Raw genomic sequence first — 25,873 nt, forward strand, 5'->3', positions numbered from 1 at the left:
TATGTATGTTTTTGGTAGTATTTGGCCTATTCTACCACCTCCTATGTCCTAAAATGTTATATTTTGCCTATCTATTTTTTTCATGTTTTGACAGCCACTTTTTCAATATTCTGCTATAGAAAGGCACCATTATCATTTAAATCGTAAAAAATGAGTAGAGGCATTATCTGAGACATTGCTGTATACTTTTTTTTACTAAAAATATAGGAAATGCTAGTAAAAAACACAGCCCAAGTTGACACCTAAAAAATATTTTTTTTTGAAAACATTGGCAAAGTCACATAAAACAAGTAAAACATTCAAAAAAAAAATTCAAGAATTTTCTAAAATTTTAAGAGTAAGAGTTCTTCTTTTCAATGCTTTAAACGTTCAAAAATTGGTAGTAGATGGAGTATTTTAGTGATATTTTTTTAAATCGAAGCCCGTTTAGAGGCGGGGTTAGGTTTGTTGAGGGTTAAGCTTAAATTGTTTCTTGCCAATTCCGATCTTCCGAAGATTTTATTTCAAGGTTTTCAAATTAACCCCAACATTTGATGTGGTCAAAAAAATAAATAAAAAAATATTAGGGCTGGTTTGAAGATTTTAGAATTAATTTTAATCGAGAAATTGGAAAATGTTTTTTTTTTCTTTTTATTGACAACTAAATTGTGAAGCCGTCAATCATTTTCAAAGAAAATTGATCATCATTCTGAAATGCTCTGTATTTAGTTCAATTTTGCGAATTTCCGCACCAAAACGAATCATCATATGCTAGCTGTACCCTTCTTTAAGGTCCAGAAGGAATTTTTGATCGAAATCAAATATGTCTCAAAAATTATTTAATTTTGTGAAGCAATTATTGACTTCCTGGTTGAGAATCATTGATAAGTGATGATTTTCATAACTTTAAAAGGAAGAGACAAATAGTTACCAAAATGTATCAAAACGTGCAACGTATTCTAAACAACTTGAAGAAAGAATTTTGTGAAAATATTGTCAACGGAACAAAATTTATATCGTCTGTCGGAAAATCATGGCAATTATGGAAGTCGTGACCATTATTATACTTTTTTCGAAAAATTGGCAGCACCTTGATATTAATTGTGACCAACTTGTGCCACAGCTAAAAAAAGATATAATTTTTTGTTAACTGAAACATATGAAAAATTAGATTTCAAAAAAAGCGCGATTTTTTTTTGTTTGAAACGTTTATTTGAAAAAATAGTTTTTTTTTAAGAGTAATTATTTTTTCTAAGAAGTCCTGAACAATACCTTCACCTTTGCCCAAAAACACAAAATCGGTTAGAAAATCCGTTCTCAAGATGAAGATTTTTGAATATTTAACAGCCTATAATAATTTTGCCAAAAAAAAGGCTCATTCTTGGGTGATTAGCCGTTATATACATTCATATGCCGTAAATTGGGGTGACATTGATAAGATTTAATTTTACTTTTGGAATGTTTTCCAACTGGTAAGGTCTATTTTTGGTAAAAAAGTTTTTTCAATAGTGATTTCAAAAATAAATGTTTAGGAAATGCTTATTTTGTGATCAAATTTTATTTTTACATCTAACGTACCATCACTTAGGTTGCTGCATATAAACTTAGTTTATATGCTATTTAGCAAAATACATTTCAATTTTAGGTAGTTTATTTGAAAAGTCGGAATCTTGTTTAAATTTTTGTTAAACTTGTTTTTTTAAATTGAAATTATTGATTCATATTGCATTTCAAAATGAATTCAATTCATACAAACAATGAACACACTCTTCTCAACAAGTCGTGTTTTATATTTGTTTCAAAAACCTTAAAGCACAAAACAATTTAAAGCTCTTTTATTAAATGTTTAAGGAGTCAAAAAAACATTTAATTAAAAAAAAGTACACGTTAATCAAATTAACAACAATAATTGACTTTATCTAAAAAAGACCTAGTTTTACTTGAAAATTGTTTAGTTATTTCAGAAAGCAAATATTTTTCAAAAGTTGTTCCAAAAAGGATACAGATAAATCCAACACCGTCTTCGGGGAGAACTGATCAAATTTGAGAAAATGACAGTTTGTCTGTCATTCATTACAACGTCGCATGAAAAGTACATTCACCCGTGCAGCATTTCACAGTGAACTGATACTTACCGAATGGATGCGTGAGTTTCATTTTCTCCGAAATCCCGAAAACATTTATTACCGTTTTCGTCAGGCACACGCTTTGTAGGTACTTATGTCTAATGGAGTGATACAATCTGCCTAGCCCGGGGCAATCCTAAGCAGACTTGACCGATTCTTTCGTGACGGGACAACGTTTGTACGCATATGTTTTCAGTTTTTTGCTGTTAACTTTAAAATCTGTGGGAAAAGGTACCAATATTTATACAAATTTGGAAAGTAATTAAATTTCCAATAAGATTCACTCCAGCAAATATTTAAAAACACAAAGTTTGAGTCAAGTGAGATACAAATGTAGCGTGACGGGACAACATCGTACAATTGGATCATTTTGATTTTTATACACAAAAGTGGAGAACTCTGCTCTCCTAGTAAGTGTTTGAAAAAATCTTTTTCTACAGTTGTTTCTAAATTGAAAAACGAAGATTTGGCTTCCTGGACCACCCAATTTCGTCAAATTTTGTTGATTTGACAGGTACTTCTTTTCGTGACGGGACAACGCAGATATTTTGCAAAAGAGGGTTTTACTCGCGTTGTCCCGTCACGAAATGAAGCAATTGTGAAAATCTCTACTGACTAGTCAACTTTAACTAATTTAGGGTCGCTGATCTCGAATATGACTCCTAAAATACTCAAAAGTATTCAGGGAATGTGCAATCCAAGATGGCAGCCAATATGGCGGTGCTAGAATATTCGATATTTTATAAAGAAATGTTACCGACAATGAGCAGGTCAAATTCAACAAAGGGTTGCTGAACTCGAATATGAGCCCTAAAATATTCCAAAATACTCAGGGAATGTGAAATCCAAGATGGCGGTCAATATGGCGAAGCTAGAAAATTTGTTTTTTTTTCAGATGTGTAACATGCAATCAACGGTTCAAATTCAACTAATTTGGGGTCGCTGAACATGAATATGAGCCCTAGAATACTCCAAAGTACTCAGGGAATGTGCAATTCAAGATGGTGGCCAATATGGCGAAGCTAAAAAAAGATATATTTTTTTTCAGATATGTAACAGGCAATCACCGGTCAAATTTAACTAATTTGGGATCGCTGAACTTTAATATGAGCCATATAATACTACAAAGTATTAAGGTAATGTGCAATCCAACATTGCGGCCAATATGGCGAAGCTAGAAGATTTGTTTTTTTTCAGGGTTGTAACAGGCAATCAACTAGTCAAATTTAACTAATTTGGGGTCGCTGAACTCGAATATGAGCCATATAATACTCCAAAGTACTCAGGGAATGTGCAATCCAAGATGGCGGCCAATATGGCGAAGCTAGAAAATTGAATTGCATTCCCTGAGTACTTATTTATTTATTTGTCACCGTATTTGGCTTTATGCCGCACAGACTGTTCCAAGGACTTTAGAATATTCTAAGGATTGTATTCGAGTTCAGCATCCCCAAATTAATTAAATTTGACTTTTTGACTGCCTGTTATATTTCTGTATTAAAATTTCCAATATTCTAGGTTCGCCATCTTGGCCGCCATCTTGGATTGTACATTCCCTGAGTACTTTGGAGTATTGTATGGCTCATATTCGAGTTCAGCGACCCCAAATTAGTTAAATTTGACTAGTTGATTAAACTTAAAAATCCTTTTATGGTGGTTTTTCCATTCAGCCGCCATATTAGACGCCATCTTGAATATCTCGCTTCCCTTTGAGACTCAGGAAAATCAACAGGCAAATTTGGATTCAGGAGGGTCGATTTAGTCTAGATCGATCAAAAACTGGCCTGTTACACGATTTGCTTCTAGACACGACAAATGAGCATCTTTTTTTGAATTCGTGCCTTGACCAAAAAATTGGCGTGACGGGACAACGCAAACTTGCGTCAGTCGTAACTCTGGTTGCTTTTGACCAATTTTCGATTTCTAATAAGCATTTTAAAGGGTTTTTCGAGTACGAAGAGAATCCAAAATATGATGCAAATCCGATTTCAAGAAAGATTGCAAACTAAACAACTGTCATTTTTTGTGACGGGACAACGCTTCTATATACCCCCTTTTTAAATGTCCTGTATAATTTTATACCTACAGAATCTGCTTTTGTCAATGAGAGGGCTTATAAAAGAGTCATTTTACTATTAAAATCCGTTTAGAATGATTAAATATCTGCATTCCATCGATTGATTTGAGCAATTATTTAAAAAAGTAGGGAAAATTAAAAATTTTCAGCGTTTATACCTTTTACAACTTCTGCTCACAGATATGTTTAGAATAATAACTTTGGTGTGGAAATATGTTTTTTGTGTCGTTCAAATAGTTGGAAAACATAGAAAATTATCAGAACCATCCAAAGTTCAACTTGAAAAAATGACTGCTTGGTAAACAAGTGCTAAGAATCGGTCACTTTGGTTTTATTATTAGAACCTAAACATTGTTGAGTGACAATTCCAACGAACCCAACAAAACAGCACTGTGAGGCTTCAAACTTCTTAAAGTTGCACAACGGAAAATTGAACCGAAAACTAATCTTCCTCCAACGCCATCCCCCTTTTAACCCCTCCGCTTGAGGACTCCACGATGACAACCAACGAGAAGAGGGCCAATTATGGTCACAATTTTCTTTTCGCAATGCGGAAATTTTGCCAGCATTACCTTGCTGCACAAAACTCCAAAAGCTCGCCGTAAAAGTGCATCTCCTTCTCTCTCGTAGTTATAACCTCTTTTAAAATAGAGGTTATCCAGTTTATGTGCGCTTGTTGGTGGTGGTGGTGGTGGCACTCTCGAGAAGTGAGTCAGATGCAAACGAAGATGCAGGAAGAAGAAGAGCCAGCATAAATAGAAGCAACCAGGCAAATTGCACTTTGGAGAGATACAGCGAGTGTGAGGGAGAGAGAATGCAACAGACATGCATTGGCACTGCACTTTGCTAGCACGCGTGCTATTTTTACGGATAGCACTGGGTTTTTGATCATAGCACTCGCCCTCGCACTCAAGCTAAACTGGTAACTAAGTTTATTTTTCCATTTGTTGACAAGAAAACAACAGTCACCAACAACAAAATAGTGGTGCGAGTAATTGAATCCATTTTCATCGGAAAGTTTGGTATATTGTAAGCGGGCAAGGCTTCGGTGTGAAAGGTTCATGGTTCTATTCTCTCTGAAGGTTTTTTTTTCTAAAGTTTATTTCAAGATTTTTTTTCTTTTAGATCGTCGCGGAAAGTCCTCAAAAATGACCACAGAATCAAGAAAATAGATAAAAGAATGAACCTTTCTTAGTGCCTGTTGTCAGTTCAAATCCAAAGTTCAGCGTGACTGAAAAAAAAACCGTTGAAGGGCTCTTCCCGGACTTAAAAGGCCATAGCCTAAAAGAAAATCATGCGAAAAGGACCCCCTGGACCTGTGGGGTGTTCTTGCAAGATAGTTGCGCGTATAGATTGAATTTTTCTAGTGCCAAGAACAAGTAAAAAAACTAATTTCTTTTGCGTGCTATTTGGGAGTGCTAATTAATAGCACTAGCGCTGTGCAACGTGTAGCATGCGTTGAACTTGGTGCAGTGCTAGAAATGAAGTTCTAGTGCAGAGCGTGCCAATGCACGTCTGGAATGCAATGAGCAAAATAAGAGAAAATTGAATCAAGAATGTTGCAAAACAAAGCCCAGACTGGCGAGCATAACCAGTGCAAATCGTGTGCACACACACACAAAGGCACACAAAAAAGGAAGAAGCAAAAACTGCAACTTGCTTGACGAGCTCGGATGCAATGGATTGGATAGGGTTCTAACAAGGGTAATTTTTTTCACCATTTCACCAAGAAAAATCAGATATTTTTCATGAATTAATTTGGTTTTGTATTTTTTTGTACTTTTTCTTCAACCAAATAAGGCCGTTGCAAATATTTTTTGAAGTTTATGTCAGTCGCCTATGACCAAAGTCGAGGGGGGTGGGGGTGCAAACAAATAAAAAAGTTTAAAAATTGAATTTACGAGCCATGGTTTCAACATTTGAATGAAAAAAGTGTTTTAAAATGCATTATACACCTGTCCAGTTGTTTTGCAATCATTAGTTTCCAAAATATCTAAGTATTGACGAAAATTTTATTTTTCGCGAAAAAAAAAAGTTTTGCGGTTTTGTGCATTGGAACTCCATAAAAATTCAAAATATTTTAAATTCAGCCCAAACATGCTAAATATGATTATTAATGCAGAAAAATGCATTTTAGATTGTTTTCAGTTGATTTAACTTCTGTTTTTATTGAAATTTTGAAGTTTTTTGAAAAATATTTTTTTTTGCCCCCTGATTTTTCGGACAAATTTTGAAGGGGGGGCGACATAAACTTTGAAAAATATTTGCAACGGCCTAAATCAATTTACATCATTACCATTCATACAAAATAGGCTGTTAAAACATTCAAAAATCTGTATCTTGAGAACGGGTTTTTCTGATCGATTTGGTGTCTTCGGCAAAGTTGTAGGGTTACTTAGGACTGCTTAGGTTTCTTAGGACTTCCCATAATACAGATTTCACTCTTAACAAAATTTATTATTTTTTTAAATTCAATTTTTCACATGGATTGCGCAAAACAAAATTTGTTGAAAAAAACTCATTTTTTCAATAATAAAATGCTATCTTTTCAGCTACCGTCATCAGGGGTGACATTGGGTCTGGGGGTGAAATTGGGTCATACAAATTTCTTCATTTTTGTATGATCCTATCTCACCCCCAGACCCAATGTCACCACTGATGACGGTATGGCACAAGTTAAGAATCATCTGCCAATCTTTCGAAAAAAAAAATGATTTAAAAAAACCTTCAAACTTAGTTGCATCCACAAAAACGAATCATGACCTAAAATATTTTGTAAATTGGACCAACGCTGTTGAGATCGCAAATTTAAGTGGAAAATAGATTTTCCGAAAAATGGTGAAATTTTTGAGCTTTGGTGCCTTTAGAAGAATTGTTGCAAATGAGAAGGGGTAACTTTTGGCTTAGTTGAAAGTAAGTGTGGTTCACGATTAGGGTGTTTTATATAATTTAACTTTCCACGAATATTTTTGGGATTTTTTTTCTCTTATAGAAAGTTGTTGGGCATGCCAATCCAAGCAACTTTGTCGAATACACCAAAATTTTGTCTCACAAACTTCGACCAATATTGAACGAAGCAATTCAGCGTTAAATATTAGAGGAAGGTGATGTGAGCTCTGATTCAAACATTTTGTTTTTATTAAATGTAGATTGAGGGTTCATATTTAAAACTTAAATATCTCGAAAAAGCGCAGGCCAATTTCAAGATCTGGACTGGTTGCTGATAGAGTGTGACGATACTCAGGATTTTAAATTTATGTATGAAATTCGATTTTTCCAAAAATCACTATTTTTTAAGATTATCTTGGCGGCAATATTTTTAACCGTGGCTCAACAGTTGCAGGTTTTTGTTCCCTTAAACATATTAAAAAATCTCGAAAATTAAATAAAAATGTTTTTGGGAAATTTGGTTCTTGTAAAAAGTTAATAAAAAAATAATACAAAAATCGACTTTTTTTCTGAATAGTCCTCAACAATACCTACAACTTTGCCAAAGATATACCATTTTTAAATTGACAGAGAACATTTTTAGAGCACATTTAAAAAAAGTCTTTTTGAAATCATAAATTCATCAAACAATGAAAAATAATTGTCCTTATTTCTCTGCGGTGCAAATGTAGTCTTTTTTTAATGGAGCACCCGCAGTCGAGCAGTTTTTGACAGTTCGCTCCATAAGAAATACATTGTAGAAAAAAGCAAAAACTGCTCGAATGGAAGTGCTCCATTGATAAAAAAGTTTTTTTTCTGTATTTTCACATTTAGTGAGAAAATATTTAAAATCAAAAATGAGTATTCGTCGCATGTGTGCTAGCTTGTGACTAGTCCTGTCTTTTTATAGCAGACGTGTCACAAGATAGCACACAAGCGACGTATTTTTGTTTCAATGCGGATCAGATTTTTTAATATTTACATACATTTTTGCGAAGTGCAAAGTGAGATTGAACATTGGTTCGTCGATGTATTTTTTTTATTTGGTCATAGTAAAGCGTCTCAAATTGTTTCGTCCAGATTTGAACATTTAAAAATTTAAATTTTATGAAAATAACCTATTTCGTAGACATTTTCTCATATGCTCAATTTTGCAAAAACGAATATATTTTTTGTATGGTCGAAAATAAATGTTTATTTTTACTCGAGTGATTGGAAAATTTCACGATACATTCATTGTTTGACATAGAAAATCGGAATTGCTAGGTTACAGGTACATCAAACATAAATGCTCATCCACGTGTTGTTTCTTACAAGTAATCGTTTTTATGCTATCTTGTCGTACGTCACTTTTTGACGATTCGAGACAAACGCGATTGTGATATATGAATGATAATCACGTTTTGTTTGGTTGACCGTTTTGTGCGTTGTCCCGAAATTTTGTTAAATTTGGTTGCCGGAGTTCTAAGCTATAATTCTAAATGTTTACGGTAGTCAGGCATGTACGTGTGTAAAACGCGTTCTGACGTGAAATCCTTTTTGCAAATTGTCTTGCAGCAATTTTCAGGGGTGTCAAGATAGCACGACAAAATTTAAACTATGTTCATATGAAGAGTAACAACAATAGTTTTTTTTCGGTTTTTAATTGAATATCTCAGGATTGAAATCGAATTTTGGGAATCTGAAAAGGTCAAAATGTGAGGCATTGAGAGTTGCACAAAATGGCGTTCCTTACTCAAATGGGCCCAAAATTCACGTGCGACAAGATAGCATGACAACGACGAATTAACTATTTTCGAGGTAGATTTTCAGAATGATCATTAATTGATCGATTTAGACTAGACTTTTCTACCTTACTTTTTTTCAAAACTTATCATATCATTAGAACCACCCTACCGTTTGTTAGCACCAGCCCACGGACAACAAAACCTCAAAGCACAACAACATCGTAGTATCGCGCAGTGCAACATGATGATGATCCCCGCTGCAACCAACCGCTCTGGTGGTTGTGGGAGGCAAAAACGAGCACCGTGGTAGGTGTTGGTGGAGCAGTAGCATCAATGTTGGGGAAGATTCCAATCTCTCGTGATGCTGGGGCAAGGTTTCAGGTTTTGAAGCTCCACGAGGTCCGAGGGGACAGCCGGCAGTGAGAACGTGTTTTGATGATTTGGGGTTTGAGGGGCGGAGGGGTCGACATTGCCAATTCGACCACTTCTCTGCTATGCTGCTCGGACCCATTCCGGTCAATAAAGTCCATTCATTGAGCATCGCCGCTGGTGATTGCGATTTGTTGTGGAAGGGTTGTTTTGAAATTTAAGGCTAAGAAAGCATAGAATGTTGGATTTTGATTTGACAATATTTTTTTTTACTGTGAAAAACAATTTTATATTTTTATTATTTTTTTTTGTATTTACTTGAAATGGATCAATTTCGATTCCCAATTCTGACCACTCCAGAACCCAACATTAAATAATTTAATTTCCATAAGTTGTTCTCTTTGGTCACTGCCCTGCCGAAACCAAACCCCATCATATCGCATGCAGTAAATCATACCCGTATGCGCCCCAAAAGAAACAAGTCCTCATCAAAAAAACCATGCGTGCATGTCCCAAGTCTTCATTTCCCCGCCAAAACACAGAAAAACGCTCCCCATCGCGTCCCAAAGTGTTATGGATTCCTACCATTCTCGCCCAAACCATCATCGCCTGCAGCATCAATTTTCGCTACATTATGTTTCATTTCTGCCGCCTCTCTCTCACCCTCTTTACCTTTTATTTTGCAGGTTTATCCCAGCACCGGTTCCTACCTGAGTCCAACAGCACCACCACCACTTCAGCCGCCGTCCTCTTCGCAGCGGCAATTCACGTCGTGGTCGTCCTCGGCCGCATCAGGTTACAACCCGAACAGCGACGGCGGCGGCGGCTACGACAATAACAACAGCAGCAGTCTGTGCAGAATTTCCGCAATGCTTAAGCCAGTCATGCGCGGCCACAGCGGCAACGTCGGAGACCTACATTTTTCAAAACATCAACAACGGCCGCCGAATCATAGCAGCATGGTGGAGAATGCAACTGGTTCGGCTGGCAGCACAACTACCACGATGGACGGGGCAGCCGCCGACGGCCGAATACGGCGAAGCCGAAGCAGTGCGGATGAATGGATGAAGAGGAATGAACATCGGGAGCCGTTTAACGGCTACCAATACCAGTACGGTGGCGGCGGCGGCGCCGAGTTCATCGCGGAAGAAGAAGGTGGTTGTGAGGGTGCCGTGGAACAAGCAGCTGTTGATGGAAGGGCGGCGATCCGAGCCGCTTCGGCGGCTGCCAGCGATCGGGTCGGCTTCAGTAGTGTGCGGATTGTGAACGGAGAAGCATACGCGTCGGATTTGGTCGGTACCGCGTCGTCGTCGTCGTCGGAATCGCGGTATCGTTGTCGATCGGCGTTTGTTGACAGCGTTAGGGACTACAGTGATAGTGGGAACAGCTCGCGGGTTAGGGCACTGCAGCAGAACTTGCGCGGTTTTGGTCGCAGCGTTCGGGACCGGTTCGTTCGGGATATCATGCGGTTGAACGTGCCAGCGGCCCCCGAGGGCGGCAGCCGGACCAGCGTGTACATTCCGTCCGCCGAGGGGACGGCCACCACGGTGGAAAGTGCAGTTTCGTTACTCAGTGAGGGTGGCCAACCGCGGCCAACCCTAACGATCCAGGTGAATCGGGTTGATACCAACAACCAGGAGCAGAACGACGTCGTCAACAATGCGTCCTCCGGGGTCAGCATCGTGAATTGCTACCGCCGCGAGACGCCCCCCAAAAGTGATCAGGAGAATGTCGTACCCAACGGGCAAGATCGGCCCCAAGAGTGTCAATTCTATCCAAGTGATGTTAACAGTGCTACCACAGTTGTCGATAAAAATCTTGTAAATATCAGTGCAAATGCAGAGCAAATGGTTCATGTTTCTAACACAGTAGTGCAAAGTGGTTCCAGCGATCCCGTGGATCACAACCAGAAGAATCCAACCCCCCAAACAATGCCCCAAACGGATATCGACCGCATTGAGCCTGCAGCCACAACAACCCCAAACCGTACCTACACCTCAACCGAGGCCCAAACCGACCTCCTAGATCCATCCCCGTACCCAACCCCAACCCAAATCCCATACCCTACCCATCACCCGCCACCCCCGCTCCTTCTGTCCCCGCCCGGTTCGGAGTTCTCCACCCGGGAGCACCGACGTCGGGAACGTCGCGAGCGTCGCCAGGCGCGGAACCGCCTCGCGCACATCCACCCAATCGATACCCACGGACCACCACCCCCGATCCGCCATCAGCCACCGCCGCCCCCTCCCCCGATCGAGCTGATTCCGGATATTCTGCACAGCCATCTGCCGCCGCCGTACACGACGCTCCCGATGGGCGCTAGTGCGGCGGCCGTTCTGCACCATCCGGGGCCCATGCTGGCGGCCCCGATCGGAGCTCACCATCCGGCGGCGGTGGCGGTAGCGGCGGTGCATCATCGGGGAGCGGCGGCGGCCGGGGTGGTGGGAGCCACCGAGGATTGCCGGTACACGTTCCCGATCCCGATTATGAGAAGGTAGGTGGTGACTTTGTCCTACTCCAGGGAGATCTGGAATTGAACCCAGGCCTGCTGGGGTGAGAGGTAACAACCACGTTTACCACTACACCACCAAGCCTGGCTGTAACCTTCAAATCTGCTGTAATTTTACGACAAAGATGACGCTCAATGAATTTGTTACTCTAAAAGTCGGGATTTTGATTCTTCGGGAAAAACCGGGATAAACTCGGAAATTTTACTGGTAAACAAAATCTTATAAGTTTTGTTAAAACTCGACGAACGTCTCTTACATGAATTCAAAATGTTTTTTGTCTATAAAAAAATATCTAAATGAATAATTCGGGAGAACTATGTTTGACTTAGTGTAGTTAATCTGCTTGGCTTTGGATTTTTTCTGTTGAGTGTCCCATGATATTTTCTATCTCTTGCGAACATGTTTTTTAATGTCAAAATAAATGTGTTGAAGTTGCCAAATTTGCATACCAACAGTCAGAATCAAATTTTAAAAATTTCCGCAATAAAAATATTTCGTGTTTTCCGGGAAATTTGTAATTTCCCCGGAATTCTCGAAATTCTAGGGAAGTATACATTTCCCTAACTTAACTTTAATCATTTCAATGTACTGTTCATATTGAACTAATCAGAAAAAAATAAGGTTCATTTCAGTTTTAATTCAAATGATATTTATTTCTGGAAAATTCACAACTGGGTATAGATTTTGCTTATTTGTTGAACAACAAAAGTTACTAAATTATGGAAAAAAAATTATCTACTTTATTTTTGGTAACTTTTTTAAGCTTAAATTGTGGTTATATCATTTGAAAATAATTTATTTCCACCCTCCGGCAAAGATCAAAATTGAGAATAATGCAATCTTAAATGTTTTCACATTTAATTACATACAAGTTTTGAAGTTTTTTTTTGCCCTCTTATATTTCGAACCGTATTTGAAGGGGAGGAGAACAAAAACTTTGCAACAGCCAAAAAAATCATTAAAAAAAATACAACTTCGTATCATATGAAAAGTGCCAAAAGATTGCAAAAGTTTTTCAAAAACTCGCTTCAAATATTTGAAAACTTTGAGTTTTGATTTCATGAAATAGTGTTTCACATAGATCTAGGGTTTTTTCTCAAAATTTATTTTCCCTAAAAGAGCACTTAGCTAGCAAAATCTAAACGTAGAAATATGTACCCTCCCTGCAAAGGCTTAAGAATTGATCTCAGTTGAAAGGTTCTCCAAATCTCTGAATTGCAAATGTCCCTGGAACAGAACTGCTAAATTCTAATAAAAAACCAAATTGAAATTGAAATAGTGTTTCAAGTAAAATAGCACGAGAAGTTAGATTTTTAAGATGAATTTATTGACTCATTCATTCATAAGCTGAAACCAGTAAGACTTGTTCTTGAACAATTTATTTGTCATGGAAAACATAGTTTCTGCATGGTTTTTGTTTTACTTTGTTGTGTTCTTAAACATATTCAGTCGAATTGGTCACAGAGACAAACTAAAAATAATTTTTACGGTTGTGGAGCACTTATCAAAGAAATTTCAAACGATTATTTTTGATTAAATTCGATTTCAAAGACAGCAAATGACATTTAAAAATTTGTATATTTTTTATAAAATCATACTCATTTAGAACATCAAAGTTGCTGTTCTATACTATTTTGTTGCAAAATATAAATCAGAATCAGGATCAGAATAATTTTCGATAAATTAAAAAAATTTCGGAAGTTTCTGGGAACAAAGTGTTTAAATTGCATAGTACCGTAAACAGGGGTGACATAGATAGCCCGGGGTGACTTTGATAGGTTTTTCAAATGCCCGTCAAATTCATAGTTTAACGTTTTTGAGAATTTTGAGTATATTAGCACTAAGGGCTACCTTATTATCGAACATATATGCTAAAATGTGTCTATTATATTGGATGTATCCAAATTAGCGGCCAAATCAAATTTCTATCAATGTCACCCCGGGCTATCAATCTCACCCCAGTTTACGGTACGTTTTTCAAAAACGTACCATGGAAAAAAAAGGAAGTTTCTGGGAACAAAGTGTTTAAATTGCATAGTACGTTTTTCAAAAACGTACCATGGAAAATGAACACTTTGTTCGTGGTTCCCATTTTCATGAACGCTTGTTCACGATTTTGGGAACTCGTTTTTCTTCGTGTAGTTTCCCAAATATCTAAGAATGGACGAATTTCTTTTTTGCGAAAACAATAGTTTTCGCGGTGCTGTGCTTTGGAATTCTGAATATCGTCAGCTGTGTGCTATCTTGTGACAACGACCATTTAGTACTTTTCGAGAAAATCGATTTTTAAAGTTTGATGATAAATATTTTCAAAACTATGAATGGTAGAGCAAAACTTTTAGAAGCAATCGGTTCGTATACTATCGCTTAACAAACGCTCCAAGTTTCAACTAATTTGGTTACACCAGTTAAAAGATACAGTAAATTATGTAATCAAAAATCTGAAAAGCACGTGTCACAAGTGTGTTTCGAAAGTAAAATTGTACTACGTGTCACAAGTGTGCACAGAATTCCCATACAAACTAAAATAGACTTAAATCAATAGTTTAACCGACTTAATCAGTATATTTTCAAAAACAAGAGAGTGCATTGCCTTCAGAAAATGTGTATCAACATAAATTTGTGAAAAACAAGAAAAAATTTCCACATTTTCCAACAACATGTATGACGTGTCACAAGTGTGCACGATCATTTTGATGATAAATTGGTCTATGTCACAAGTGTGTATTGCGATATCCGGGAAACGGAAGCGAGTTTCCAAAATCGGGTTAAAGCATCTTGTAGTGTTTGTTAAGTAAAGCAAAACGTCATCATTAACTCATTTTCGACCAAAATGGTCTATGTCACAAGATAGCACACAGCTGACGATATTTTAAAATTATCCCAAACATGCTTTAAATGATCAGCAATTTGTGGAACAATGTTAAAGGGGAGAGCGACATAAACTTTGGAAAATATTTGCAATGGCCAAATTGATAATGAATCATTGAGGAGAAAAATACCATGCTTTTTTTTAATAAATCGCAATTTACTACACTTTTTACCTTAAATTTGATTACATTGTGTTAGATATCTTGAAAAAGTAGTTTCGATTATTTTCAACAGTAAAATATATAGCAAAACGTGTTGAGCATTTTCTATTTTAATTTGAAAATACAGATCAGACTCGATTATCCGAAGCCTCGATTATCTGAAGGTTTGTTTGAGGCTTCGGATTATCGAATCACGACCAAAACATTTTTTTTATGTTTTTTTTTTATTTTCTTACTTTTTCCAGATTTGCGACCTCATTTAGTCAAATTTGAATATTTAATTGCCTTTTAAATTGAAAAATGCTTATTTTTAATCTGTTATCGCCGCCATTATGGTTTTAAAAATTCTGAATCATTTTAGAGTAGTTTATGGGTCTTACTTGGGTCATACCTAAGCTCGACCATAAAAATAAGATTTAAAAAAATCGTTATTCGATTATCCGAAGATTTTATTATCCGAAGTGATTTTTTTCCGAGGCCTTCAGATAATCGAGTCCGGACTGTATAAACAATGTATAACATTTTATAATATTTTGATTCGAATGAATTGTAAAATTAGAAAACTATATTATACCCTCCAATTTTGTTATCCATCAACACACTTTTAGGTGGAAACCACATCAAAACAAATATCATTATTATCTATGATATTTATTCAAATCAATAGGAAAAGTTTAAAATACGAGTTTCTTTGTCTTGAAATCTTCCTACAACACCTTCAATTTTTCTTAAGGTACAGAATTTATCACCATAATATTTTTTAAAGGTACCGTCAATAGAAGTGAGATTGGATTTCACATTTATCTGTATATTTGTATGGTCCAATCTCACTTCCTTGTCTCAATGTCACAACCGGTGACAGTAAAGATTTTTAAATATTTGTATAGCTTTTTGTCAAATTTGATTGGTATGGATTTACTAATAATACGATAATAGTTCTTGGAAGCATCACTCGTCTAGAAATACTGAGTTTTTTTAAAGAAGGCGGCACAAATATTGAAGATTATATGCATAAATGTTAAATACTTTACATCTTGTATACTCAAATTTAAAATTTTGAAGTTCAATTGTTTAAATTGAAAATTATGTTCAAAACGTCCTTATAGCCTCTGAAATAAAATAATAAAGCCATATGGAAAAATGGAGGGCCTCGTGTCGCGATGGTTAGCGGCTTCGGCTGCCGATCCCTAAGTTGCTATGGGGCGCGGGTTCGATTCCCGCCTTATCCTCCTGGCCTTCTATCGGATGGGGAAGTAAAACGTCGGTCCATAGCGTAAAGGAGGTTTTGAGTGACTCACACATAACCTTCGGACGCCTAGAAATGAGCAGAAACTTGCAAAAGAAACCACAAAAGACCCGGGGGCCGTTAAAGTGGATTGCTTTGCTTTGGAAAATTGAGTATTGGATTGAACATTGACCAAAAACCTGTGCTTGTGATATTTTGAAAGCTATTTATTCTGAGAAATGAATATATTAAACAGCATACCTGTACCAAATGTAGAGATGGATTTAATTAGTATTTGATACTCAGGTCAGATTAAAAAACAATGTTATTTTATGTAAAAACTTTCCGAGAAAATTCCTTTTAGTCTCGGAAAAAATGGGTTAAAACCCAGGAATTTTAAAATCAAAATCAGGTGGCCACCCTGAATCAGAACATAATTTCTGTATTTTTTAAATAATAATAATAATAAGCACTTAAAAGTAGCTGATCTCCGAGTGTTGAAAAAACTCCAAGCCTTGATCATTGTTTGAAGTTTTATTCCTATAACTTCACAAGCATAAGTAAGCACCATCACTAAAGAGGCACTACACTTCCGTGTAATCCTTTCATGCCAAGCTTCACCAAAGCGCTCCGCTGGAGCAAAATATCGATTGCAGCATTTGACTAAACCCCCAACCTCCATTCCTTGGCCTCGACCAATTCAAACAGCCAAACGTTGCGCTGGCAGGCCCTCTTTCACTTTTCCGCTCATTACCCCGATGCTTTCCAGGTTCAAAGCTGGTTTGTCGATCCCAAAAACCGGTTCGCGCAGTGCCATTTCCAATTTCCGGATGCACCGCGGCGTTGCATTCGTTTTTCGCGTGTGACCTTCCCAGATCCAATATCCGGCTTGGAAAGTCACACGGGTATTGGCGTTACGCGCTCAAGAGATGGCGCCCGCGGATTTGGACGCCCCAAGGCGCGTGAAAGATCCTGTTCAAAGCAAACTTTTTGGCCAACTTTTCGCTTCATCGCGTATTGGGTTGCGGTTGAAGACGACGACGACCGTGTTGGATGACATTTGGACCCGTTTGTATCGATGCTCATAAATTGGTTTGTCAGGTGGGGCCCACTGGGGTTCAATGATTTGGACGTGGTCTGCTACTATTTTTGTTGGTAACTACTCCAGGGATACGACTCCTACACCTTGAATAACCTAATGACCAAAACACACAAACTGGGACTGACAGTTTCAGTTCAGTTTCAGCTAAGTTTCAGTCCAAAATCACCCCAATGGCCCCCATTCTTTCATCCGCAACCCACGAGGCGCGTCTTCGCGGTCGGTTGGATTTGTTTTGGATGGTTTTCAAACCAAAAGAAAGAAAATACAAACCCCCTCGCACGATGGCCAAAACCGGGCTCGGCCCCCCTCAACCGTGCCGTGGGTCTAAGCTTGGCGGTCGCGAACCGCGCGAGTCAACCACAACTCAGCGACGGGTGAAAGTGAAATAATTTTCAAAGAGTTGGCCGTTTGCACCGCGCGCGTCTGGTCCCTCTCTCCCTCCGAGGGGTCCACCAACAGTTGGTTGGTTGGTCGGGGTTTGTCAGTGAAGTGAACGGCCAAAGTGCACACCACGGCACGTCAGGCGATCGTGGAGTTGAACTTAATAAGGGGTCTCTTTAAATAGTGGGCAATTTTTGCTTCGTAACGAAAGGGTTATTTTGAAGTATTTAAAGCTAATTTCGTTGCTGGCAGAAGGGTTAAGTCATAATTACTGTTGCGTTTGTTGAACAGTAGTTTGGCATTTTAAAAACATATTTTGAAAATTCTCACCAAAGATTTTTCAAACTTTGTCCAACGCAAATTCGATTAGTTTCAACCTCCCTCAAGCATGTCGCCGCGTTGTCACTGGGTCGTAAACAAATGCGTGTTGATATGTTTACGTCCCCAGCACGTGTTGCTCCACCATCTGTCCATGGTTGACGTAGTACCAGCGTCCGTGTCGAAATCGGGTTCTAAATTGCAAACAACCAACGCCCACCCTTCGATTTGCTCTCATTTTTCCACCGCCAGAAGACGCGCAATTTGTAGACTGCTTAATGTGTAGTTTTCCCCTCACTTTTCCAGCGCGTCGTCGTCGTTTCTGGGGTGCGATAAATTTAGTGTCGCGACAGCTCGATTTCCGTTTTATTTTTGGAGCGGCCCGTAAAGATTCTTGGATTTTCCGGAGCTATTTTTGTCGGGATGCGACGATGGAAACGGCGAGGGGTTCATCTTAACAGGCATTTAATGGTTTTTGGATTTTTCGTTTTTCGTTGGAGATTCCAAGAATATCTGATGGTTGATTCATGGAGGTACTTTTAGTTCATTTGACATTGAGTTATTTATTTTAAAAATAAAACAATTTATTTCTTTATTTCAATTACTACTTTTTTAAATTGCAACCAATTAAGAATTCAAAATTTTGCTAAAAGTTAGCAGTGTACGTCTTGATTATCCGCATGGGAGCGGACGAAATCAATCGATTTTGACTGTTTTTATTTTTTTTATTTTTAAATATGGCTCAAACTTTGTAGGGAGCCTTCCCTTTCACCGAAGAAGCCATTTTGTGTCATTGGTTCACCCATACAAATCTCCTTACAATTTTAGCAGCTGTTCATACAAAAATAGTAGGTAAATATTCGAAAATCTGTTTCTTTGCAAGGAATTTTTGATCAATTTGGTGTCTTCGACAAAGTTGTAGGTATTGATGAGGACTATTCAAAAAAAATAGGTACAAGGAAAATAACATGTGATTTTATAATTTACTTTTTTCACAAAAAATCTATTTCCCAAATAACGTATTTGAAAAGTTTTGATTTTTTTATACGTTTTAGGGGACAAAAGCTAGCATCTTTTAAGCCAGGGGTGCTCAAAGTTTTTGGAGGCTGGGCCAAAATTGAAGCTCAAATGAGCTTGCGGGCCAAATTTACAAAAAAAATTACGTTATTTTTATTTAAAAGATTTAATTTCTCTTATTTAAAAAAAAAGTCAATGCAAAATAATTGAAACAACAAAATAACAGTTTTCTATCGGTATTGTTGATTTTATTGTTTCAGGTATTTGAAAAAAAGTTTTTAGCTTAATGTACTTGTGTTTTCAAATAAAAAAATAAGTTTTGTTTTTATATTCCGAAAATGTGTTATGTCACCAAACAATTAAACAATTCATCTAAAGGCGTAATTTTATCTATAAGTTAAGGGTGGCTAATGAACAATCGCTGAGAGCCAGAATTTCAACATTTATTTCATCGAAAATTCACTAAAATTCAAATTATGTTGAATAACCCCAAACATGCTCAAATGATTCTAAATGCAAAGGAATGTATATTTAATTAATTTCAGCTGATTGCACTTAAATTTTTTTTTTTTTAGTTTTGAAGTTTTTTGAAAATATATTTTTGCTCCTGGTTTTTCGAGCCAATTTTTTATTGAGTGACGAAAGATTTGCAACAAACTTGATCCTCCGATTTCCACATTTTGTCTGCCTGAATCAGTTGGTAGTCAATCAGATTCGTTATCCAACTGTAACGAGTTCGAATCCCGGAGGAAGTGCAATGTAAGTTTAAGGGTCAGTTCATTAAAGGGCCATTATGACTTGCAAATTAATAAAGAAAACTTATATTTTTGCAACAATTACAGAATTCTACCTAAGTCAAACTTTAAAGTTTTTTAAATATTTCCAAAAAAATTTGATGAAAGTTTTGACGATATTTACTAGTTCCACTCACATTGCAACGTGTGAAATTGTTTTGATTATAAAATTTTTTGAACAAATTATTTGTATCCTAAAGTGGGGGTCAGAATATTGATAAATCATAAGTTTTTTTTTCAACAAAAAATTATAAAGATTAGCATTTAAAAGTTTAAAATAAACCTTAATTATGAAAAAGTATAAAATCACTTTACAAGTGGTCAACGGGCCATTTTTCATGATCATTCAAAATGGGTCCGCGGGCCACAAAATATCACCTCGCGGGCCACGTTTGGCCCGCGGGCCATACTTTGGTCACCCCTGTTTTAAGCCATTCAAAAGTATGGACCAAAATTTTGCCGACGAGTTATGATTTTTTAAATAGTGAATTTGTAAAAAAATCTTGTACATTGATTTTTTTAAATTTGCAATCGAAAAGTACTTGACAATATTTTTGATTAAGTGCACCGTTTTCAAAATATAGTAATTCAAAGTTAAATTTTGTCCAATGAATTCCGGCTTTTTTACTTTTTAAAAGTGTCCATGATTGTTGAATATCTCAGCAACTAAGGGTCGTATCAACAAAGTTCTAAAACCCAAAATATAGAGATTTCCCAGCTCAGCTTATTTTTTTCAAAGGTAGGCACATGGGCACTAATTTAAAAAAAAATAACTGCGACTATTTTCAAAAAAGTTGCCGAAAAATGGCTTTAACTTGAAACCGGTGCACTTTATCAAAATGATTGGTGCGCTGGAAGTGGGGACGCGAAGTCGTGATTATTCAGGTTAATTTTTTGTGTGTTTTGTGCCGCTGTTCGTATGGTGTGAGTGCATAATTTGTAAAGCGAGCGCATGGTCGTAAAAAAATATTCGGAGTGAAAAGTGATTTTTTTTTGTGTGCCTTTTGTCGTGAATTGTGTGTGTCGCTTGCGGGCGTTGGGGCTTGACAGGGTCGATCGATTTTTTGTGCTTTTGTAAACTCAATTAATTGTTTTGTGATTTTCAATGCCCTTCCTATATCATCGTTGATAGGAAGGCACGGCGTCGGGTGGATTGTGTTTAAATTTTTCGAATAAGGTTTTTTGCCGTGATCGAAAGACGCACTGACAATTTGGATCGTCGAGTTAATAGTGGAGCAAAATAACTGTGTGTGAGTGATTTTGTGTGTTAACCAGAAAGACCTTCCCATAGCATCGTTGCTCGGAAGGCTCGCCGACGGGTCTGTTATGAAATCCTCCCCATAGTCTCGTAGCTCGGGAGTAGAGGGTGACGATTCTCGAGAATTTGAATTTCCCGGGAATCGAGAGTTGAATTTGGCCATTTCCCGGGAATTCTCGGGACCCGGGAGTTTTTTTAGCTTTGCCAGTAGTGCCAATAATTTAAAAAGGAAAAGTCATAAATTTATTTCTTTTCAAAGAATTCGGTTACAATTTATTCATACTTATTCATACATGGTTACTCCAGAGCACCACTCATTTTTGTCTTCAAAATTAAATTTCTCTTCAACCATGCATTTTTTCAACCAGGTTCAACCTGCGTTATTTTAAATAGAATGTTAACTTATAACCATTAAAATTTCATCGAATTTGGTCGAATCAGTTTCGAGTAAAGGTGGAAACCTTAAAAAAATCTCGATTTTGCTCTGGGCGGGAAGGAGTTAAGTAGCCTCATTATTTCAAGGAATTTTTTCAACCTTTAATTTTTTTCTGAATCTGCAAATACAAGATCGTTTTTGAGCTTTTTGGGACTCAAAATTGTAGTTTCAATTACGAGTCTTAATTCGTAATTGAAACTACAATTTTGAGTCCCAAAAAGCTCAAAAACGATCTTGTATTTGCAGATTCAGAAAAAAAATTTAAGGTTGAAATAATTAAGACGAACTAAGTGATTTTTCAAAAGTTGTTGCATGCACTTGTTTTTAGATTTTTGTGAAGTAAAAAATAGCAAATATATAATTTCCCAGTATCGGGATTTTTGAATTTTTGAATTTTTTTTCTTGTTCAAGATCAACTGAAAATATTCATTGAAGAAAAATTTACATTTTTCAGGAAAACCCGAATGTTCACAATTGGCGGACCTTAACAAAAATTGAGGCAATCTTTACAAATTGCCGAGTTTTTTCTTCCAAAATATATTCTAATTTTGAGGTTGATGCGAAACACAAAATGACTTATTGCCATCAATAATGAAATTGCTATGCTTGAGAGAGTATATGGAAATTGAACATTTTGAAAAGGGTTATCCTTATTACAAATAATAAAAAAAAATCTATTTTATTTCTGGGATGTAATCGCTAAGTTTGCTTTATGGTAAATTTTGGAGTCCACATTTATTGGGCTTCTCTCGATTATAGTTATTGGAACGTACGACAAGTTAACATCCAATGTTCTAAACCATTTCAAATTTGTCAAATGATGTTCTGATTAGTTTATAGCATTTTGCTTCGATTTTTATAAGTACAAAATTTCCCGGGACTCTCGACCAAATTTCCCGGGAATCGAGAGGTCCAAAAATGGTCGATTTCCCGGGAAATTTTTCCCGGGAATTCCCGCTCGTCACCCTCTACTCGGGAGGCATCGAAAAGCCAATACCTTATCCTACTAACCCAAAAAAATATTAATCACGTGATGCTTGAAGGAGATGCTGTGGATTCAACGGTCTCAAGCGGTATCAACAAGTATATAGCGAAAAACTATGTGCTTGATGAGTCTGCAACTTCAACTATCGGACTAACATTCCTCCCTTTCGTTGAACTGCAGGCTTCTTGGGAGGGCGCCGGTATTGACTAATAAAGTAGGGATCTTCAGAGGTTAAACAGTGAACGGATGGTTGGCTCCCACTGATCATTTTTGATTCATTGTTTAACTTCAGCTGATCTGTCAATAACGGAGTAGCAGCTCATTGGCAGTCAACCATGCTCATGCCCATGCTCAGGCTCAAACCGGTGCACTTTATCAAAATTTCACTAAAATACTTTTTGATTGCAAATTCGATTTTAAATCGAAAAATGAAGTTGAAAAATTTTTGCGTCCGATATTTCGATTTGTTGAAAAAAATCAGTATTGATTAAATAATTCATAATTCGGTCAAAGATTTTTTGCTCATTCTGGAAATTTCTGAAAATTTGGCATTTGATGTCACCTTAAACATATCAAAAATTAGAAAAAATTAAAACAGTTTTTTTTTTGCAAATCAAATTTAAGTGACAAAAAGTGAAACCAAATAATCATAAAAAAATATCGTGTATCATTTTTTTCCGTGTAGTCCATATCCTACAACTTTGCCGAAGACACCAAATCGATCAAAAAAATCCTTCAAAAGATACAGATTTTCGAATTTTAATAAATCATTTTTGTATGGACAGCTGTCAAATTTGTTTGGAAAATTATACGGACAAACTAATGATGCAGAATGGCTTCTTTTGGCATACCGAAAGCACCAAAAAAGTTTCAGCCGGATTAAAAAATACAAAACAAAATTTAAAAAAGACCTATTTCGTAGAGAATTGCACTATTACCACCTGCCCGGGTTTGGTTACGTTAAAAAAGTATTTTTTGGAAAATTCATAAACCCTTAAATCATCACAACAAACCAATCAAATTGAATTGCTCAGCTGCAGAAGCTGCAAAAAACCATCCAATTCATCACTCAACCGAGCTGCTACTCGCCAATCACTGTTCACTCTAATGAGCTACAAATTTCCAACCATCAACTGCAAAATAGTTACGCAAGAGAACGCCATCGTCGAGAGACCCCAAATCAGCAGCTCAGCATCGCTTCAAACTGCACAACCCCAAAGTCCGGCTCGGTGAGTTTGCCAAAAAAAAACTTCAAAAACCCCAAAGCAGAAAATCCATTCCTCACACAGACGCACACAAGATTAATGATATCTCCGAAGTTCATTAGCCCTTCCCTCTTATCGAAGCCGTGGCATCAGCACTCAATTGATTATCTGCCGTTCATTTTTCACACTTTTTCACCCTCGTTTCCTAGAGAGCCGCCGTCACTACACAAACACATCGCCCCTCACCCCTCAAATTTGAAGAAAGAAACGAACGAACAAAATCACAGTGCAACGAACGAACTTCGAACCACATCGCTCGAGAGCCGCATCGCGATGAAAATTCCGTCTACGAAAGGAGAAACGAAAATCAAACAAAATAGTCATCAAGTACGATCGGATCTTGCTTTCCTTCGCCCGCACACTCCCAGAACCTTCTCCGTCCCTTATTCCGAGAACTAATCTACATCTCTTCGAACTCGCCTCGCCACTCGTGTGTGTGAGTGCCTCACTCGCGCGCGATTCAATCATGATGTTCAATATCTTCTCAAATTCGATCCATTTCGGCCTCATCTTCGAGCTCTTCTTTTCAATAGACCTTCACTTCCTCGCCGGCGGCAGTGCTGTAGGTCTTGGCTTAATTTCTTCCTCACCCACACCACAAACAACCATTCACACAGACACTCACACACAAATTTTGGCCATGCTTCATTATGTTCCACACTCTCTGGCCATAGTGAATTCGGCTGAATCGCTTGAATCGCTGTGACGCTCTTTCCCTTTTTTCAGTTTTGTCTTCTTTTGAGGAGGCTGAAAGGCTTCCAAAAAGCGTGCAATTGCTGATGCTGTTGAGAGTGAGGAGAGTTCAATCGACAAAACGACGACGACGTTCAGCTCGGAGCAAATATTTGGAAATTTAATACCAAATTTAGCCGCATCAGCTGAGGGAGTGTGCGTGGTGATGCTCGAGCGTGTGAGGGTGCTGCTTGAAGGCTAAGTGGTTGATTTTTCCTTCTCTTCACGTTTGTGACACGTGTTTTGTGTGTGCGGCTTTTCCGCTTTGGGTTTGCATGTGAATGTGAGAAATATTGAGGAAGGAAAATTCTGGAAATTCGCTGTCAGTAAGGAAGACATGAGATATTTTTGTTTATTCTTAACATAATTTTCTAAAAAAAAAAACGTTAAAATTCTTATTTTTCTAACATGTTTTCGAAATTGGCATTTTAGGAAATTTTGACTCACGAGATGATGTTCACAGATCCACCAATTTCGGTTTCGATATTGATTTTTTTTTTTATTTTGAGGTCGTAGATGGTTTCAATTACTTTTAGCGAAATAACTGTCAATGACAGTTCTGGATAAAGTACTGGATTTGAATGCGCAAAATACTACAAAAACGAAAAATAAACAAGCAAAATGCAAATCAAATAATAAAAACAGAAAACATGCTTAACATACTTTAGTAAAGCTGTTCAAGATGTCCTCCCAAACACTGGAAAGTAGTTACTTTTACTTAGCATAAAATATTTTAAATTGGCCGTCAAACAAATTTGGATGTATTTGTTAAGTTTATATAGGTCATAAAATTAGTTGAAAATGTAATTGTACTTTTTTGTTTTTGAGATTTTCGATCAATCACAGCCAAATGAGTTTAAGACTACATACGTTTATTATTCATAAATTTTATTTTGCTAAGACTGGAAAAGCTTAAAAGAGTCTCTAAAAATATCAAAGAAAATGACATTGGGTCAATGTTAATTGGATTAGAATTTTAGATTCCAATGTTTTATATTTGTTTTGTTTGTTTATTTGTTTATCGAAAAAAAAATAATAATCGTCAGTATAAAATTAGAGTACTAAAAAAATTTCAGCGATGACCTATAGATGTTATGGTACCATAAGTTGCGTCTTTCAATTACGAAAATTTTGGTACCCAAACATCTATAGGTCATCGTTGAAATTTTAAAGTTATCGCAGTTTTAGTGAAGTGAAGTTAATATTTTGCCGATTTCGTCATTTTCCGATTTTTGTGCGCGGCGCGTCGAAAAACACGGATTTTATTTTCAAAAAATTATATCTCGGAATCCTGTTAATGAACTCCTCCCATTTTTTAGTATGTTACGTAAAAATGTCCGGGGAATCCGATAAAAATATTTCCAGAAATAGGCTGTTTTGTCCAGACACCGTCAAAACGGCATTTTAAAGTTTCATACGCACTGTTCATATGTTAGGCTAGATTTTCAAATTTCTTACTATTTTACTTTAAAAGGCTAACTTATCACCTTTCATTTGCGTATAAGACAGTTGAAATCGGTTAAAATGGCGAAGAATTATGATTTTTCGAAAAAAGTTCTTTTTGCGAGAATCGACGAAAATGGCCATTTTTCAGACCCCCCTATCACGGCAT

General features: G+C 37.0%; 1 protein-coding gene across 1 annotated transcript in view; it reads left to right on the plus strand.

Moving 5' to 3' along the window:
* The window catches only part of LOC120420157 (uncharacterized), a 289,113-nt gene that overhangs the window by 19,217 nt on the left and 244,023 nt on the right, over positions 1 to 25,873 (plus strand). Inside the window, exon 3 of the mRNA XM_052711204.1 lies at positions 9,893 to 11,700. Coding sequence (XP_052567164.1) covers positions 9,893 to 11,700 — 1,808 coding nt within the window. The remainder of the gene's footprint in view (positions 1 to 9,892; positions 11,701 to 25,873) is intronic.

The sequence above is a fragment of the Culex pipiens genome, chromosome 3 (genome assembly GCF_016801865.2).
Source record: "Culex pipiens pallens isolate TS chromosome 3, TS_CPP_V2, whole genome shotgun sequence".
In the NCBI taxonomy this organism is placed as follows: Eukaryota; Metazoa; Arthropoda; class Insecta; order Diptera; family Culicidae; genus Culex; species Culex pipiens.